Source organism: Melospiza melodia, chromosome 23 (assembly GCF_035770615.1).
Source record: "Melospiza melodia melodia isolate bMelMel2 chromosome 23, bMelMel2.pri, whole genome shotgun sequence".
NCBI lineage: Eukaryota > Metazoa > Chordata > Aves > Passeriformes > Passerellidae > Melospiza > Melospiza melodia.
In genome coordinates this window covers 12,124,392-12,143,123 of record NC_086216.1, presented here as the reverse complement: position 1 = coordinate 12,143,123, position 18,732 = coordinate 12,124,392, and the positions used below count along the sequence as shown (strand labels likewise).

Below are 18,732 nucleotides of genomic sequence, written 5' to 3'. Positions count from 1 at the left end.
GGGTCCCCTTTGGCTCTGGAGCCCCCATGTCCCTGTCACCCTCTTGGTCCTGGAGCTCCTGTGTCCCTGTCACCTCCTTGGCCCTGAAGCCACCTCAGGTCTGGCCCCAGACCCTCATGGCCATGTCAGTCCCTCAACCCCAGGGTCCCCTTTGGCCATGGAGCCACCTCAAGCCTGGCCCTGTCACCTCCATGTCCCTGTCACGCCCTCAGCCCTGGAGCCATCTTAGGCCTGGTCCTTCAGCCCTCATGGCCGTGTCACTCCCTCGGCCCCAGGGTCCCCTTTGGCCATGGAGCCCCCATGGCCGTGTCACCCCCTTGGCCCTGGAGCCACCTCAGGCCTGGCCCTGAACCATCATGGCCATGTTACCCCCTTGGCCACAATCCCAGCCCCAGAGCCCCCCTCAGTCCTGGAGCCCCTTCAGCCATAACCTCAACCCTGATGTTCCCCTAAACTCCTTCAAATCCAAAGCCATGGGGTCCCCTCAGCTCCAAGGCCCCTCAGCCATGGGCTCCTCTCATCCCAAATCCCTCACCCCAAAGCACCTCAGAGCCATTCCCTGTGGATAATGGGGACACAAAGGGCGTGAACAAAAGAGTCAGGGGCCGATTTTAGGGGAGGATTTTAATGTGCCCCACACTGCCCAGGAGTGCTGGCAGTGGGGGATCGCTGTGGGGTGTGAGTGGGGTGGGGGAGCCTCCCCTTCCAGTTGGGCTCTGGGACCACCTGGAGACCCCAAATCTCCGGGCGCCCCACGCTCGGGAAGGACACCAGACCCCAAAGGACGCCGAGAAAGAGACGCCAGAGGGATCCAAAGCCCTGAGAGGTGCCAGAGGGATCCGGACCTTTGGCACGGGTTTGTGCTTTGGGTTTGTGCTGCTTTGGGGTTGGGTTTGGGTTTGTGGCAGCTCCTGGGGCGCCGCACCCGGCAGAGCCCCGTCCTAGAGCTTGAGCGCTGTGACACGGGGGATGTGGAAGGGACAGGTCTCCTCTGACCCCGTGGAGCTGCAGGAGAGACGGAGAAAGCCTGAGGGATGGTCAGGGAGGTGTCCACACCCCCATCCCTGTGCCCTCCCCGTCCCTTTGTCCCCCTTGTCCCTGTGTCCTCCCCATCCCTTTGTCCTCGTGTCCTCCCCTCGTTCCCATGTCCTCCTCCTCATCCCCGTGTCCTCCCCGTCCTTGTGTCCTCCCTGTCCTCATGTCCCCCCTTGTCCCCCGTGTCCCCGCCCGCCCCTCACATGAGGCGGTTGCGGATGGGTCGGAAGTGTTTGGTGAGCCTGACGGCGAAGATGATGCTGGGGATGAGGAAGAAGGTGCAGCAGCCCAGGCTGAACCAGAAGGCGTTCTGCAAGGAGAACCGGCGGGGCTGAGCGGTGCCGGGAGGGCAGGGACAGCCCCGGTGCTCCCGCAGCTCCTCCCGGGGCCCCGAGGAGCGGAATCCTCACCCAGGGCTCGGCGATGCGGTCGCACAGGATCACCCGCCCGTTGTCCAGGGCCGTGGCCAGCGGCTGGCACGAAGCCACGTCCTCCCTCAGCTGCAACGAGACAAGCACCACACCTGGCTGCTGCGCGCAGTTTGTTTGGGGAGGGGGATCCATGGGGGCTCCTGGGCCCCGAAAATCCCTGTGAGGTGACAGGGGGGGGGGCTCTCACCGTCTGCCCGACCCAGTTGAGGTACTGGGTGAAATAGCGCAGCTCCTTCCTGGTGAAGCAGCCGAGCTCCTGGGCAGGGACAGGCAGCGTGGAGGGAGAGGCCTTCACTTACCAATCCGGATTCAACCCCACAACTCCCACTTCCCATTCAACCCTGCGCTTCCCAATTCCGACTCAGCCCCACAGCTCCCAGTCTGAATTTAACCCACAGTTCCCAATCTGGATTCAACCCCACACGTTACCAGTCCAGATTCAGCCCCGCACTTCCCAATTCCGACTCAGCCCCACAGTTCCCAGTCTTGATTCAACCCTACAGTTCCCAATTCTGATTCAACCCCAGTCTGGATTCAGCCCCACACTTCCCAATTCTGATTCCATCCCTGCATTTCCCATCCAGGCTCCATCCCTGCATTTCCCATCCTGGCTCCATCCCCGCATTTCCCATCCTGGCTCCATCCCCACATTTCCCATCCCAGCTCCATCCCCACATTTCCCATCCCAGCTCCATCCCCACATTGCCCAGCCTTTCTCCAGCCTCTCTCCTGGCCAATGCAGGCTGGGAAACGAGGCTGAAGGCTCCCGGCGCCCTCTTCTCCCTCTTTCCTCCCGGCTGCAGGGGATTCCAGCCCTGCTGATCCACGCAGCCCTGCCTCACCTGCCGCAGGATCTGCTGGGCCTGCAGGGGCAGCCGGGCTTCCACCGAGGCCGTGGTGGCCAGAGTCCTCCTCACCCGCTCCTGGGAAGGCACAGCGAGGGCAGAGCATCCTCAGGGCCCTTGGGTGCCCGGGGGGTGCAGGGAGAAACCCCGAATTGGGTCAGGGAAAGGGGGATGTGCCCTGAGCAGGCAAACCCCTTTATAGCGGGATTTCTGGTTTGTGACAGCAAATCTAATCCCTACAGGAGATCGATTCTTCTGGCTGGCATTTTTCCTGGCTCTCCCATCACCCTGCAGCTGTATTTTTTTGGGTTTTGGCAGATGGGGCCCATGGAGCACCAGAGTTTTTGGGGCTGGAAGAGACGCGTGAGTACCTTGAGGTGCGGTGCCAAACGGGAGAGGAACTGGACGCTTTCCCCCAGCTTTGCCTGTGGGACAGGGAGGTGAGAAACGTTCAGAAACCTCGTTTTCCCCTTCAAGGGGGTACCAGCAGCACCACCGCCACCAGCCCGGCATGGACTCACCACCAAAGCCTCCTGCGACTGCACCGTGGAGTTCTGCATGTGCCACAGCACCCTCGCCTCCGCTGCGAGCCGCCCGGCCACGGTGCTGTTCCTCTGCGGGCACGGCGGGGTCAGCCCGGCCCCGAGACCACCGGGGGCTCCCCTTTCCCTGCCCCAAAACCACCGAGGGCTCCCCCTTTCCCTGCCCCACCGTTCACCTGCATCTTCTGCAGCCCCTCCAGGTTCCTCGCCAAGCCGGGCAGGCTGGTCTGCACCACGGGGTTCTTCATCTGTGGGGAAACACAGTTGAGGGCTGCCCAAAACCCATCCCCACACCCCGCCGCGGGGTCCGGGTGATGGTGAGCACCCTCACCTCCTCCTGGAAGCGCCCGTAGTCCACCTCGTCCAGCCCGCTGCGGGCGAAGGTCTCCAGGTCCTGCCTGCCCTCGCTGCGGAGCAGCCGCACGTCGCCCAGGTCGGCCGTGAAGTCTCCCAGGCGTTTTTGGAAGTCAGCCGTGTACTGCAGGGCAGGACAAGGTGTTCTACAGGGCTCCCAGTGTCCCCAGTAAAGCTCCTGCCTCCCCCTGACCGTGACCAGCAGCTGTGGCTGGAGCTGGACCTCACCTGGGGCGTTCTCAGGTGCTCGTCCAGGTCGTAGGAGCTGTCGAGCTGCAGCACCTCCCAGAGCCCCGCGCCGCTCTTGCACTCCCTGCAAGGCAGAGGAAGCGTTGGAGGGACCCCAAATCCACCCTGGTGGCACTGAGACCACCCCAAATCCTGTGGCACTCACCTGTACGCTGAGCTGAGGTTGGAGTCCCTCCTGAGGTTCAGCTGGCGGGTGAGGTTCATGGATGGAGGGAGATTGCCCGGAGTGTCAATGAACTGGGCCAAACAGGAGGAGAAACGGGGTCAGGGTAAGGCAGGGGCGCTCCCAGCAGGGATTCTGGGGGTGTTCTGCCCTCGCAGGGGTATCCTGGGGGAGCTCATGGCAGCCTGAAATAATTTTGGGTTTATTTGGATATTCCCCACCAAGGAGCCTGGCCTGGTGTGTTTGGAGGGACAGGCCCACGTGTGGCACTGCCATGGGGACAATCCTGACCCCGGTCCCACTGTCCCATCACCCCCATCTGCCCACCCCAAGGACCAGGGAACAGCAATTAGGAACTGAATTAACAGCACAAAGGTGATTCCCAGCTGATGATGCAAATCCAAGGAGCTAATGCTAAACTTTATCTCTGGTCTAGGACAGGGCTTTCCCAGGCCGGTTTAGGGGGAGGACACAGAGCCTTTGGAGGAGTTTTGGCGCACAGAAGGAGAGATTTACACGGTGATGTGTGGATGCGTGGCCACCCACCTTATAAATCTCCTGGTTGACCCAATTCCTGCAAACCAGCGTCTGGATGTTGCCCCCGACCAGGAAGGTGGCGAAAACCAGGAGGATGAGGAGCCAGGAGAACAGGAAAGCCAAGCCCACGCCGCTGAAAGAGGGAGAGGAGGCGGCACCGGTGGCTTCGCAGCCCCGAGCGGGCAGGAAGGGACCTGCCCGTCCAGCTGCAGCCCCGCGGCTCCTTCCCGAGCCCGGGCACGCCAGGCTGGGCTGGGCAGGGCGTGATGGTGTGATGCCAGCTCCCAGGGAGGAGCGGCTTCTCCCAAAGCTGCCGGCGCAGGCGGTGCCTTCAAAGCTTTTCCGCCGGGACCTCTCCCAGTCCCTCCCTTGGCTTTGCTTGGGGTTTTTTGGGGGGGTGTGTGTGAGATGGAGCAGCCCCCCAGCACCCAGATAAACGCTTACACCAGGAGAAACTTGGCGCCAGCTTCCCCTCGGCACTCGTAGTCGCTGGGGTCCTCCCGCTTGGAAAGGCCGTAGGCCCCCAGGGCCATGCCCGTCACGTTGCAGGCGAGGATGAGGAGGATGATGGAGCACAGCACCGTGCCCGCGATCCACCTGCAGGGGAGAGCAGCAGGGCACAGCCTGGAGACGTGGGGCTGAGGCGCCGGGGGCTCGGGGCCCTTCTCTGCCAGGAATGGTGCTCCTGCTGCCGATGCTGAGGCATGCAGAGGTTGTGGGGAGTGTATTTTGGAGCCCCCCTGTTTTTTGGATATCTTGTTCGCCAATTAGGAGAACAAGACATCCAAAATGAATGACGGAGCCTGAGCATGGGAAGAGCACGGCTTTGAAGAATGCGCGAGTTGAGATGTGGAAGAAGGCGAGTTCGGGGAGGTTTAGTCCGATTGTGACTATTATTAGTCCTAGCTGGCTTGAAGTAGAGAAGGCAATGATTTTTTTTAGCATCGTTTTGGGTGAGGGCTGCCCCCGGGCTCACCTGTAGCGCTCGAAGCGCTCTGCCTCCCGCAGGTACGGCCGGCTCCGCCGCTCCGCCTCCGCCAGCGCCTCGCTGGCCGGCCGCGTGTAGTCGGGCAGGGGGAAGCCGTCGGCGATGGACTGCACCTTCTCCGCCGTGCGGGCCAGGTCGGCACGCAGATCTGCGGGAACAAGGTCGGCCGGATGGTCCCTGCACCCCACCCTGCGTCCCCAAAAGGATTCACCGCGTGGGGATGTCCCCGCTCGCTGGGCCAGCCCCACTCACCCTGGATGACCTGCGCCATCCTCTCCACGGCCAGCTCCGGGATGGAGTTGAAAGTGCCATTGCCCTGCAGGGAAAGAGGGGGTGCTGGAGCTGCCTGTGGGTGCTGGACCCTCCACGCTTCACCCCGACCCCCCAAACCTGGCGAATCATCTCTGCAAAGTCACTTCGGGGCAGACCAGCCAGCGCCTTCAACACCTTCTCCACCGACGGCACCTTAGGGTGGACAAAGGACCCCGTGAGTGCCAGGGCGGCGGGGTTGGGAGGCAACCAGGGCCACCAGGAGCCCATGCCCACCTTGCCGTAGTCGGCACCCAGCTGCAGGCCCTGTGCCCTGCCCAGGACGCTGGCGCACGAGGTGCAGCGCGGGTCGTCGAGGAGCGCGACCACGCGGCGCCTCCGCTCCAGCAGCGCCGGCTCCAGCTCGGCCCGCGCCGCCGCCAGCGCCCGCGCCGTCCTGTGCACCGTCTGCAAATGGTGCAGCGAGCTCTGGAGGTCTGAGAGAGAAAGGCCAGGGCTCGGTCACGCCGCTCCGCTCGGCCACCACGCAGAGGCCGCGGCGGCGGGGCCGGGGACAGCGGAGCTCCGGCCGTACCTCGGGCCCTGTCCTGCAGGTCGGCGAGCGCCGCGTAGGTCATGGCCTGGAGCTGTGAATGGATGGAGAGCCCCACGCTCCTGCTGAGCCCTGCGAGGCACCGAGGTTCCATCAGCACCGAGACCATCCCCAGGGCGAGCTCGGCACCGTCGGCACTGAGTCCATCCCTGGGGCGAGCTCGGGGTGCTGCCGGTGCCCTGCTTACCACCCAGGTCGGAGCTGATCTGCTTTCGGGGCACCTCGAACTTGTCCACCACCATCTGCACGCCCTGCCGGGAAAGAGGAGCTGCTGAGCTGTGGGAAGGGGAGAGAGCCCCGCATTGCCATTCAGAACTCATTTTTATGGCAGCCACGTCATCTCCTCTTGCCTGGTGAACCATTCCCCGAGGGAAACGCGGCCATCCCTGGGCAGAGCACTGTGCCAGGGGCGAGGCCATTTGGGGACACACCTGGGGGACATTGGCAACGCCGCTCAAGGACTCACCTGGGGGAATTCGCCAAGGCCGCTGGAGGACTCACCTGGGGGACACTGGCAAGGCCGCTGGGGGACTCACCTGGGGGAATTCGCCAAGGCCGCTCGGGGACTCACCTGGGGGACGTTGGCAAGGTGCTGCCGCAGCGTGCGCAGGGTGGAGGGCACGGCCCCCAGCCCCGGCTCCATCTGTCCCTTCACCCTCTGGCTGGTGACGAAGGCGCAGGTGACGCTGACCCTGCGGGGAGCGAGCGGGCGGTGACGGCGCGGCCCCGCGGGACGCGGCTCCCCCCGCCCAGCGAGGATTTTGGGGGCGATCCGGGGGGCTCACAGGATGACGAGGGAGGTGAGGGACAGGCAGGCCAGCAGGCAGCGGCGGCGGCAGCCCAGCGAGCGCCGGTGGGCGCGGAGGCGGCCCCCGCAGCGCCGGCGGCTCCGGCAGTAGCAGAAGCACATCCCGGCCACCGGCACGGCCACGGTGAAGAGCAGAGCCACGGCGGCACACACGACGTAGCCCAGCTCGTACTGCACCACCTGCGCCACGGGAGAGCCTCCTTGGGGCACCTCTGCACCGAGCTGGGGCGCTCCAGGTGCCCTGTGCCAGCAGGTGGGAACATCCCCGTGGCACCCCCTGCCCACGGCCCGGCTCACCTGCGACGTCCTCACCGAGCTGGGGTCGTTCAGGGCTGTCCTGAGCAGCTCTGCAAGAAATAAATCATGGCACAGGCAGAGGAGGCCGCACCCGGTGCGTCCCCAACCTTCCTGGGGCAGCAGCACCGGGGCAGGGGCAGAACCATCCTCTGAACGCCTGGAACTGCTCTGGGACAGAGGCCGAACCCCTGAGGACCCCTGGAACTGCTCTGGGACACAGGGATTGCATCCAGCACAACGCCCAAGGTGCTGGCAGCAATGGGATCGCTCTGCTTGAGGTGAGGAATCATTACCCAGCTCATCCTCAGTTTTTATTTTTTCCCCTAGTAAGCAGAGTGCCCGCCAGTCGGTTCAGGACAATTTTCTGGATTATTCCTGGGGGATTTACCATTAACTCCAAGATCCTCCCATTTTTAATCCATCCACATCCCAGGCAAGGAATGGGGGTATTCATGGATCTATAACAACCATTTATTTTGGTGCGAATCCCTCTGCCAGGTGTGAATCCCTCTGCCATTCATTAATTATCTGTAATTTAGAGCGACCCAACTACAAGAAACAACCTCAGGAAGGCGACCCAGCCCAACTAATCCCATTTCTTTGCAAACCCACCGGATCGAACGACCCCAGATTCCTTCCCCCCCCCAGCTCGGGGCTCACCTGTGGGCAGCGGGTTCTGCTGGATGAGGTCCAGGCAGCGCCGGACGAGGGCATAGAGGGGATCCAGCGAGCTGGGCAGGCGGTGCAGCGCCGGCACCCGGATCTCGGCGTGCCTGTCGGTGAATCTCAGCACCGGCGCTGCCCCGGGCCCGGCAGGCTGGCACTGCTGGCTGCCCGCGCCCCGCAGCATCGCCCCGGCCAGCGGCAGCAGCAGCAGCGGGGCCGCCCGCATGGCTCCGGCCAGCGCAGGGCCGGGCGGCTCGCTCCGCTGCGATCGCCGGCCGCGGCTGCTGCTGCTGCTGCTGCTGCTGCAGCTCCGGCAAACCGGCCCGACGGCTCGGCAGGGCCCAGACGCTGCCGTGGCTTGTTCCCCCGGCACGGCTCCCCCCGGGGCGGCTGCGTGGAGGCGTCTCCCAAACCATCCCGGGCGTGTTTGGCAAGCGCCGGCACCCCTGAGTCACCGCCGCGGGGTCCCCGCTGCCGAGGCTGGCCCCAAAGCACGGCGAGGCATCCTACCCTCAGATTTTTGGGTTTTTTTGGGGGTGCTGAACCCCCCGTGCTTGGCATGGAGGGTGCTGGACCACAGCGCAGCCAGCTTGGGAGGATGGATTTGGGATTTTGGGGATGGTTTGGGGAGTGGGAATGCCCTCGTGTGTGGATGGGGTACCCAGGGGTCAGGAAAGCATCCTGAGTGCTGGGGTAGCAACAAGGAGCCGAAATTCAGGAGGAACACGTGCAGAGGGGCACCGAGCGGCAGCCGGGTGTGAGATGAGCTCTCCAGCCCCAGCCAGCGCCGGTCCCGCACCCGCGGCTCCTTCCCAGGCCCGGGTCCTGCTCGCCGGCCCGGCCCGAGCGCTAATTACAGGCCGGGCTGGAAGCGCAGGAGCTCCAACCTGATCTGTGCGAGCGGGGGAGCGGCCCCGCCGTGCCCAGACGGCCCCGGGGCACCCCGAGAGCCGCGATCCCGCTCGGCCGGGCGGGTCGGACCGGCCCGAGCCCCCCGCCCTGCCCCGGCTGGGGATGCTGAGGCGGTGCTTCCCCTCCCTGCGCTTTCCTCCTGGGTTGGGTCCAGGCTCATGCACACCACCCGCACGGGAATGGGATGTTGGGGGTGGGAAAATGCTGTCCCGGCTCGGTTTGTCCCATCCCAGGCCAGGGAATCTTGGGATTTTCAGGATTTTCAGCACCTCGTTGGTGCTGGGCAGCGATGGGGATGGCAGGGATGATTTCCCACCGTGATTTCCCATTCCCACCGTGATTTCCCATTCCCACCATGGTTTCCCAACCACGGCCTCCGTTTCCCGTTCCCACGGTGATTTCCTAACCCCAGCCTGGATTTCCCACTCCCACGAGGATTTCTCATCCCCATTCCCATTTGACATCCACGTCCATGAGGATTGCCAACCCACAATCATTTCCCACTCCCACAGGGTTTTCCCATCCCCGTAATTACTTCCCTTCCCCATTCCCATTTGACTTCCATGTCCATGAGGATTTCCCATCCCCATTCCCACAACCTTTTCCCACGTCCACAATGTTTTCCCATTCCCATTTGACTCCCATGTCCACGATGATGCTTTCCCATCCCACAACCGTTCCCTGCTCCCTGGTTCGGTACTGGGGCAGAGATGTTGGTGCTGGTGGGGTGATGCCAATGCTGGTACTGGACTGGTGACACTGGGTCAGTGTTCTCGGTTCTGTCCCGGTTCGGTGCCGCTTCCGTTCCGGTTTTGTCCCTGTTTGGTGGCCCCGGTTCAGTCTCGGTTCTGTCCAGGTTCTGTCCCTGTTTGGTGTCCCCGGTTCTGTCCCGGTTCTGTCCCTGTTTGGTGTCCCTGGTTCTGTCCCGGTTCTGTCCCGGTTCAGTGTCCCCGGTTCAGTCCCAGTTCAGTGCCGGTTCTGTCCCGGTTCAGTGTCCCCGGTTCAGTCCCGGTTCTGTCCCGGTTCAGTGTCCCCGGTTCTGTCCCGGTTCAGTGTCCCCAGTTCTGTCCCGGTTCGATCCCGGCTCAGTCCCGGTTCAGTGTCCCCGGCTCAGTCCCGGTTCTGTCCCGGTTCTGTCCCGGCTCAGTCCCGGTTCAGTGTCCCCGGCTCAGCCCCGGTTCTGTCCCGGTTCTGTCCCGGTTCGGCGGCGCCGCCGCTCTGTGCCTGCAGTACCGCCCGTGACCGCTACGCGGCGCGAGAGCCCCAGCGCGCCGGGCGGGAGGCGTGGCTCCCGGCGGTGGGCGTGGCCAGTGCGGCGCCGCGCGCACGTGCGGCGGGCGCGTAAGTGACGTCAGGCGCCGGACGCGAAAATGACGTCACGCGCGGGCGCAGTGGCGTCGCCATCATGGCGGGCAGGGGTTCCTGCCGCGTCCCGGAGCGGTGAGCGCGGCCCGGGCTCTGAGGGGCTCTGAGGGGCAGGGGACACCGGGGCTGAGGGGATACCGGGGCTCTGGGGCCGCAGGGGCTGTGGGGACACAGAGTGTGAGGGCTGTGGGGTCTGTGGGGCCAGAGGGTGTGAGGGCATACCGGGTGTGGGGGGATACAGAGTGTGAGGGCTGTGGGGATACCGGGTGTGAGGGGATACCGGGTGTGAGGGCTGTGGGGATACCGGGTGTGAGGGGATACCGGGTGTGAGGGCTGTGGGGCCAGAGGGTGTGAGGGGATACCGGGTGTGGGGGGGATACAGAGTGTGAGGGCTATGGGGATACCGGGTGTGGGGGGATACAGAGTGTGAGGGGATACAGAGTGTGAGGGCTATGGAGATACGGGGTGTGGGGGAATACAGAGTGTGAGGGCTGTGGGGATACGGGGTGTGAGGGGATACCGGGTGTGAGGGGTGGGGGGATACAGGCTCTGTGGGGACATAGCCTGGGAGGGTCCCTGGGCTTGGGGGTCTGGGGAAGGTTTGAGGGGCATTTGGGAGTTATTCCAGGCCCTGTGGAGATTGAGGGGGGAATTTGGGAATTCCAAGCCCAGGAGAGGTTTGAGGGAGGATTTAGGGGTCCCAGGCTCGGTGAGGTTTGAGGGGAAATTTCGGAATTCCGGGCCCGGGAAAGGTTTGAGGGTTCCCAGGCCGGGGTGGGCTTGAGGGTCCTCAGGACTGGGGGGAATTTGGGGGTCCCTGGGCCGGGCAGAGCTTGAGAGGTCCCCAGGACAATCTGGGGGTCCCTAGGACAGGGAGTTTTGGCCGCCCATGGCTCGGGGGTCCCTGGCCGTGGGGGGGATTTTCCTGAGGGCTCTCAGTGCTGCTGAATTTGGGGTTCCCGGCCCTGGGGGTGTCTGGGGAGTCCCTGCCCCGTGTGACCCCCACCCCAAATGGCTCAGGTGGACCCAGTACAGCCCCCTGGGCCGCAGGATGGCCGGCACGCGCTTCGTGGCCTTCAAGGTGCCCCTGAGGAAGGTGAGGGGGGCACTTTGGGGGGGTTCCTTGGGGGAATTGCTGACCCCAAAACACACAGCTGGGTTTGGGAGGGGCAGCAGCTGGGCTGTGCTCGGGGGGACGGGGACAGGAGGACAAAAATCAGCTCCAGGATGGAGACCAGGGGGAATTTCATCCTAGGAAAAGCAGGGAGGGCTGGAACGGGGACAGGAGGAGGAGAAAAATCAGCCTCGGGATGGAGACCAGGAGGGATTTTTTTTCCTAGGAAGGTCAGGGAGGTTTGGAACGGGGACGGGAAAAGAAAAATCATCTCCAGGCTGGACAGCAGGAGGGATTTCATTCTGGGAAGGGCAGGAGGAGAGGAAACAGCTCCAGGATGGACACTGGGTGATTTTAATGTGAAAATCAAGCTGGATAATTTTAATGTGAAAATTAAACTGGATGATTTTAAAGTGAAAACGAAAACGACAGTTTTAATTTTCACCCAAACCAGCCCAGAATTCAGTGACCAAACTGTGATTTTCTCTTTTTTTTTTTTTTTCCTGAGTTGTTGTGTGTGATCTCCAGCACACTCCAAAGCCAGCAGCCTCTCCCCACCCCTAGGTTTTAGTAACTGCTGTAAAACACCTTTAACCTCTTTAAAACACAATTCCCTGCCTTGAACCCTGGTTTCCTGCAGAGCTTCGAGCAGAACCTGCTGCCAGAGCAGAGGTTTTCCCCCCGGGACCTCCTCAGGAAGGTGCAGGAGAGGCAGGAGGAGCTGGGGCTGATCATCGACCTCACCTACACCACGCGCTACTACAGCAGGCAGGTGAGTGCCCATAGGGGGGATTCACCCCAAAAACTGCACCTGGGGGGGCTGGGGGGCTGCAGGGCCCTGCCAGGGGCTGGGGGGGAGCAGGGGGATGGTCCTGACCCATTCTCCAACCCCCGGATGTTTTATTACCTGGGGTTTTCTAATTCATGAGGATTTTCCTGTGAGGAAAACTGGGGGTTTTTTTTTGGTTTATTACTTGTAATTAATAAGAATTACGTGTAATTAATAAGAACTTTTTTGTATGAGGAGAACTCATTTTTATTACCTGTGATTCCTCACACAAAAATTCTCATTAATTACAGAAAACTGGGTTATTTTCTGACTTTTTACCTGTGACTCTTTAATTAATAAGAATTTTTGTGTGAGAAAAGCTCATCTTTTATTGCCTGTGATTCTGTAATTAATGAGAATTTTTCTGTGAGGAAAACTGGGTTATTTTCTGGCTTATTACCTGTGACTCTTTAATTAATAAGAATTTTTGTGTGAGGAAAACTCATCGTTTATTACCCGTGATTGTGTAATTAATAAGAATTTTTGTGTGAGGAAAACTCATCGTTTATTACCCGTGATTGTGTAATTAATAAGAATTTTTGTGTGAGGAAAACCCATCATTTATTACCCGTGATTGTGTAATTAATGAGAATTTTTGTGTGAGGAAAACCCATCGTTTATTACCCGTGATTGTGTAATTAATGAGAATTTTTGTGCTTTTTTTCCTGGCAATTCCTGATTCTCCCCCAGGATCTGCCCCGCGCCATGCGCTACTGCAAGATCCTGACCAGGGGCCACGAGATCCCCAACAGGAAAAGCTTCCAGAGGTTCAGGTCCCTGGTGAGGAGGTTCCTGATGGCCAACAGGGACAACGGTGAGCCTGCCCTTGCCCTGCCCTGGGCCTGGCCGTGGCCAGAAACGCCAGCAATGGGATTTCCTGGGGCAGCAATTCTGAAATCCGGGCCAGGGGTGGAGGCAGAGCTCACCCGGGTGGGCTCTGAGGTCCCTCCCACCCCAAACACTGCAGGGTTCTGGGATGGGAGCCTTCATGGGGATTGAGCAGCCAGAGTTAATGAGCTGAGTGCTAATTAGAGCTGAGCACGTGATGAGTGTGGGTATTCACTGGGGGGGTTTGAGGCAGGTGGGCTCATTCTGGGGCCATTTGGGCTCCTTCTGGGGATGTTTGGGCTCCTTCTGGGGATGTTTGGGCTCCTTCTGGGGCAATTTGGGCTCATTCTGGGGCCACTTGGGCTCCTTCTGGGGATGTTTGGGCTCCTTCTGGGGCCACTTGGGCTCCTTCTGGGGCCACTTGGGCTCCTTCTGGGGCCATTTGGGCTCATTCTGGGGCCATTTGGGTTCATTCTGGGGATGTTTGGGCTCATTCTGGGGCCATTTGGGCTCATTCTGGGGATGTTTGGGGTCATTCTGGGGACTTTGTGCTCCTTCTGGGGCCATTTGGGCTCATTCTGGGGATGTTTGGGCTCATTCTGGGGACTTTGTGCTCATTCTGGGGCCGTTTGGGCTCATTCTGGGGATGTTTGGGCTCATTCTGGGGATGTTTGGGCTCATTCTGGGGATGTTTGGGCTCATTCTGGGGATGTTTGGGCTCATTCTGGGGATGTTTGGGCTCATTCTGGGGACTTTGTGCTCATTCTGGGGCCATTTGGGCTCATTCTGGGGATGTTTGTGCTCATTCTGGGGCCATTTGGGACACTGGGGCCATTTGGGCTCATTCTGGGGCCGTTTGGGCTCATTGTGGGGATGTTTGTGCTCATTCTGGGGATGTTTGGGCTCATTCTGGGGATGTTTGGGCTCATTCTGGGCCATTTGGGATCCTGGGGATGTTTGTGCTTATTCTGGGGCCATTTGGGCTCATTCTGGGGATGTTTGTGCTCATTCTGGGGCCATTTGGGCTCATTCTGGGCCATTTGGGCTCATTCTGGGCCATTTGGGACCCTCGGAGGGGAAGCAGCTCAGGGTGCCCTGTGTGTGTTGCAGACAAACTCATCGGGGTGCACTGCACACACGGCCTGAACAGGACTGGCTACCTGGTCTGCAGGTGAGTGCTGGGGGCACTGCCAGGTCACCTCTCCTGGTGGCAATGCCACGGGAGTTCTGCTTGCCCAGTTCACCTCCCCTGGTGCCACTTCAGCAGGAATCCAGACTGGAATAATTTCTGTGACCCCAAACTTGCAAGGATTCGCAGGGGGGGACATCTTTTCCATCCCAAAACCCAGCATTAAATGCTGATTCTCCATAAATAAAAGGTTTAAAACTCCCCAGAGCTTTTTTATCTGTTTGAATCACCACCAGCCCATCAGTGTTTTCATAATTAATTGTTTAATTAGAGATGTTCTGCTGCTCTTTCAGGTACCTGATTGAGGTTGAAGGCATGGAGCCCAATGCTGCCATAGAATGTGAGCAAACTGCTGGGATGGGGATGTTCAGGGAGGGAAGGGCAAATCTTGGGAGATTTTTTAAAAAGTAGCTTTAAGTGGCTTTTGTTTTAATTTGGGAAAAGATTATTTTTTTTGAGAAAAGTGGGGAAAATAGTTTATTTAACAATGTGTTTATAGGTATGAAAAATGAATAATGTTAATAAAACCTTTTGTTGTTTTCAGGAGAAATCAAATTAAAATTAGATAAACTAAATTAAATTAAATTTAGATTTTTTTTGGTGGATTGTAGTTTGATTTGCTTAGTTTTTTATTAGTTTTTTTGGTGTTGGAATGCAGTGTTTTAGGCTCTGGTGGTTTTTGGGTTTTAGTTTAGAGTAGATTTGAACAGTTAAAAAATAAAAGGAAAAAATATAGTTCAGGGAACTTTTTTTTTTTTGTTTTAGTTAGCTAAAAAGGAAGTGCAGAGTAGAGTTTGGGATGGTTTCAGCTGCTCTGGGGTAACTCTGTGTGTCCCCAGTGTTCAACACGTCCCGAGGGCACCCCATGGAGAGACCCAACTACATCCAGGACCTGCAGAGGAGAGCCCCGAGGTGAGCCTGGCTCAGGAACCCCCAGAGGGCAGGGGGCTCTGGGGAGGAATGCAGGGAAAGCTGTCCCTGGGTGGGATTTAGGGTCCTTTCCAACCCCACTGTGGGGCTGGAGCTGGATGGAAAACCCCCCCAGGCCCCTTTCAGGGTGTGGTGACCTGGTGGGATCCCTCAGTGGGTGAAGAACTCCATTTCCCAGTGCAAACATCTGGAATTCTCTTTCCAAAGCAGCTGTGAGCTGAGGGATCTGGGCTCAGGTGTGAGCAAGGAGAGCAGTGCCCCAGCAAAGGCCCAGAAGCACCCCCAGCCCCCCCTGGCAGTGCCCAGGTAGGTGTTTGCCCCTTCCCCTGCTCCCTCCCTTTGGAACAGCCCCAGAAAAAATCATTTCTGGAAGTTGTTCAGAGCCAGAATGGCAGCAGGGAGGCTCTTGTGCCTGGGAATGCTCACAGAGCATCTCCAGGACAGCTTTGGGCACAGCTGGGGCTCCTTCCCCTCTGCCCCACATCCTGATGGAAATTGAGAAAAATTTCTGGTGGGAATTGAAAAAAATTCCTGATGGAAATTGGAGAAAATTCCTGATGGAAATTGAAAAAGATTCCTGATGGAGATTGAAAAGAACTCCTGATGGAAATGGAAAAAAAAATTGCTGATGGAAATTGAAAATTACTGATGGAAATTGGGAAAAAATTCCCTGATGGAGATTGAAAAATATTCCTGATGGAGATTGAAAATTCCTGATGGAAATCCTGTCAGAAATGAGGAGTGAGCCTCTCTGGGAGTTCAGGCTGCAGGAAAGGCTCTGGGTGCTCCCCCAGCCCTTTTTGGGGTGCTGATCCCCAATTTCCCTGCAGGAGCAGCAGCAGTGCCAGGCAGAGGCAGGAAGAGCAGAAAAATCTGGAGCAGAGGAAGCAGAAAAAGCAGAATCATCAGGAGAGAGAACATCAGGAAGAGAGGAAACAGAAAAAGCAGAATCATCTGGAGATGGAGCATCAGGAGCAGAGGAAGCAGAAAAAGCAGAATCATCAGGAGCAGAAACATCTGGAGATGGAGCATCTGGAGATGGAGCATCAGGAAGAGAGGAAACAGAAAAAGCTGGAGCATCTGCAGCCAGAACAATTGGAGGAAAGGAAGCAGAATCATCAGGAGCAGAGGGAGCAGAAAAAGCTGAAACATCAGGAGCAGAACCACGTGGAGATGGAGCATCAGGAGCAGAGGAAGCAGAAAAAGCTGGAGCAGAGGAAGCAGAAAAAAAAGGAGGATGGGGAGCAGGAGCATCTGGAGGTGGAACGTGTGGAGGAGAGGAAGCAGAAAAAGCTGAAACATCAGGAGCAGAATCACCTGGAGCAGAAGAAACAGAAAAAGCAGAATCATCTGGAGCTGGAACATCTGGAAATGGAGCATCAGGAGCAGAAAAAGCAGAAGAATCTGGAACAGAATAATCTGGAAATGGAGCAGAGGGAGCAGAGGGAGCAGAATCATCTGGAACAAAGGAAGCAGAAGAAGCTGAAACACCTGGAGCTGGGGCATCAGAAGCAAAAGAAGCAGAAACAGCAGGAACAGAATCATGTGGAGCTGGAACATCTGGAAATGGAGCATCAGGAGCAGAAGGAGCAGAATCATCTGGAGATGGAGCACCAGGAGAGGAGGAAGCAGAAAAAGCAGAAGCATCTGGAACAGAATCTGGAGCAGGAGCATCGTGAGCAGAGGAAGCAGAAAAAGCTGAAACATCTGGAGATGGAGCATCAGGAGCAGAGGAAACAGAAGGAGCAGAATCAGGAGCAGAGGAAGAAAAAAAAGCTGAAACATCAGGAGCAGAACCATCTGGAAATAGAGCATCAGGAGCAGAGGAAGCAGAAAAAACTGGAATGTCAGGAGCAGAATCATCTGGAGATGGAGCATCTAGAGCTGAAGAAGCAGGAAAAGCTGGAACATCTGGAGATGGAACATCAGGAGCAGAGGAAGCAGAAAAAACTGGAACATCAGGAGATGGAGCATCAGGAGAAAAGGAAGCAGAAGGAGCAGAATCACCTGGAGCAGAGGAAGCAAAAAAAGCAGAAACGTCAGGAACAGAATCATCTGGAGATGGAGCATCAGGAGCAGAGGAAGCAGAAAAATCTGGAGCTCCAGGAGCAGGAGCATCTTGAGCAGAAGAAGCAGAAGAAGCTGAAACATCAGGAGCAGAGGAAAGAGAAGAAACAGAAACATCTGGAGCAGAATGATCTGGAGATGGAGCACCAGGAGCAGAGGAAGCAGAAAAAGCTGGACAAGAGACAGCAGAGGAAACAGAATCAGCAGGAGCAGAAGAAGCAGAATTCTCTGGAGCAGAATTCTCTGGGACAGAACTTTTTGGACCACAATAATCAGGAGCAGGAGGCCCTGGAGCTGCCCTGCCCTGAGCCCCCCAGGAACTGCTGCCTGTCCCCACCCCCCAAGAAGAAAAAGAAGCAGCAGCAGCAGGAGCTGTGTCACCAGCAGGACCTGTCCTGACACAGCCCCACCAGGAGAGCCCTCCAGGGCTGCTTTAATCTCATTTTAATCTCGTTTTAATCTCATTTTAATCTCGTTTTTAACCTGGTTTCTCTCACTGCCCACAGCTCTGGTGCTTTTCCACCAGGAGAGCCCTGCAGGAGCAGCAGGAGCTGCCAGGCAGCACTTTTCAAACAATCAAGGCTGGTTTTTGATCTGGTTTTTCTCACAGCTCCGGTGTTTTTACAGGAATTTTTCGTCGGTGCTGTGAGTGCTCCATGATCATTCCATGATATTCTGGAATGATCCTAAAGGAACTTCCTCAGGTGCCCCTGGGCCTTCAACAAAACGGGATTTTGTTGATTTCCTCAGGGCAAGGAACGGGACTGACCATGAAAACTCTGATTTTTATTCTCTTTTTTACCCAGTTTTGCTATAATGGGTAAATCAGCAACATTTTTTTACCAGAGTATAAGATTTTTACTTTTGCTAAAGTAAATTTCCACGCTGTGCAAACTCCAGCCTGGCTGCGGAGCAGTGATTTCCCGTGAGGGGGGGTCGGGCGCGGTTTTGGGGTGAGAACGGCCGGGTTTGGGTCGGGCGGAGCGCGGCTTTTTCAGGGGCGGTGCCCCTTTAAGAGCTACCTCTGTGACGTCACCACCCGCGACGTGGGGCGGAAGCTGCTTCGCAACCGGGCGGAAGTGGGTGTGGTGTCCCGCGTACCCGGATGTTGAGGCGGCTTCTGATTGGCTGCCGAGAGCGAGGCTGCGGCAGGTGGGGAAGAACCCGGAAGTGCTGAGGGGGAACGGCGGCCGCCCGCGCCAGGTCAGGGCCGGGCCGGGCCGGGCCGGGAGGGCCCTGCGGGACGGGGGGGCCCGGCCGCTGCTCGGGGTCCCGCTGGGCACCGGGGGCGGCGTGAGGGGCCGGGACCGCAGTGCTGAGGAGCCCCGAGCTGCCCCGAGAGCAGGAGGGCTCCGGCCGGCGGGTCCGGTATGGCGGCCGGACAGGGGGGATGGAACCTTCCCTTGAGCAGGGGGACTGGAACCTTCCCTTGAGCAGGGGAACCCGGCCCGGAGCGTTCCGGCCGTGGGATGGTCACTTTAGGAAGGAGGATCCCATGGTGGGGAGACTCTGGCTGTGGCAACCTTCGCTTTAGGTTCCTGTCGTAAATCCTAAATTAATTTCCAGCCTAAATTAATTTGTAACCGCCATGGCTGGTGGGAAGTGCTGAGACCTGCTCGGGGCTGGGGGAGGTTTCTGCTCAGGATGGGGGGATTCGTTTTGGGGCTCCCGTTGTGGGGAGAGGATTTGGGATGGAGCCTGTTGGGTCAGGATGGGTTTGG

The 18,732-nt window shown here is 58.6% G+C and overlaps 2 protein-coding genes across 4 annotated transcripts; one reads left to right on the top strand and one right to left on the bottom strand.

The window, feature by feature from the left end:
• Positions 1-609: 609 nt before the first annotated feature.
• PROM2 (prominin 2) lies at positions 610-8,003 on the bottom strand. The gene is made up of 23 exons (XM_063175312.1): positions 7,772-8,003; positions 7,112-7,161; positions 6,792-6,994; positions 6,578-6,698; positions 6,194-6,257; positions 5,989-6,078; positions 5,691-5,890; positions 5,535-5,609; positions 5,397-5,460; positions 5,133-5,292; positions 4,601-4,753; positions 4,166-4,289; positions 3,602-3,693; positions 3,436-3,520; positions 3,185-3,331; positions 3,030-3,101; positions 2,833-2,925; positions 2,683-2,736; positions 2,309-2,389; positions 1,654-1,722; positions 1,446-1,535; positions 1,239-1,345; positions 610-1,005 (listed from the first exon to the last, which is right to left on the bottom strand). The coding sequence occupies exons 1-23, from the start codon at positions 8,001-8,003 to the stop codon at positions 942-944; spliced, it is 2,490 nt and encodes an 829-aa protein (XP_063031382.1). The 3' UTR covers positions 610-941.
• DUSP11 (dual specificity phosphatase 11) lies at positions 7,224-17,910 on the top strand. Of its 3 annotated transcripts, none has more exons than XM_063175316.1 (9): positions 7,224-7,389; positions 11,075-11,150; positions 11,809-11,940; positions 12,688-12,811; positions 13,936-13,996; positions 14,308-14,354; positions 14,854-14,926; positions 15,152-15,250; positions 15,775-17,910. In XM_063175316.1, the coding sequence occupies exons 1-9, from the start codon at positions 7,370-7,372 to the stop codon at positions 17,408-17,410; spliced, it is 2,268 nt and encodes a 755-aa protein (XP_063031386.1). In that variant the 5' UTR covers positions 7,224-7,369; the 3' UTR covers positions 17,411-17,910. The 3 variants fall into 3 exon arrangements, with proteins under 3 accessions (XP_063031386.1, XP_063031385.1, XP_063031383.1); XM_063175315.1 differs by lacking the exon at positions 7,224-7,389 and adding an exon at positions 10,076-10,129 and having other exon boundaries at positions 15,155-15,250; XM_063175313.1 differs by lacking the exon at positions 7,224-7,389 and adding an exon at positions 10,076-10,129.
• The last annotated feature ends 822 nt before the right edge of the window (positions 17,911-18,732 follow it).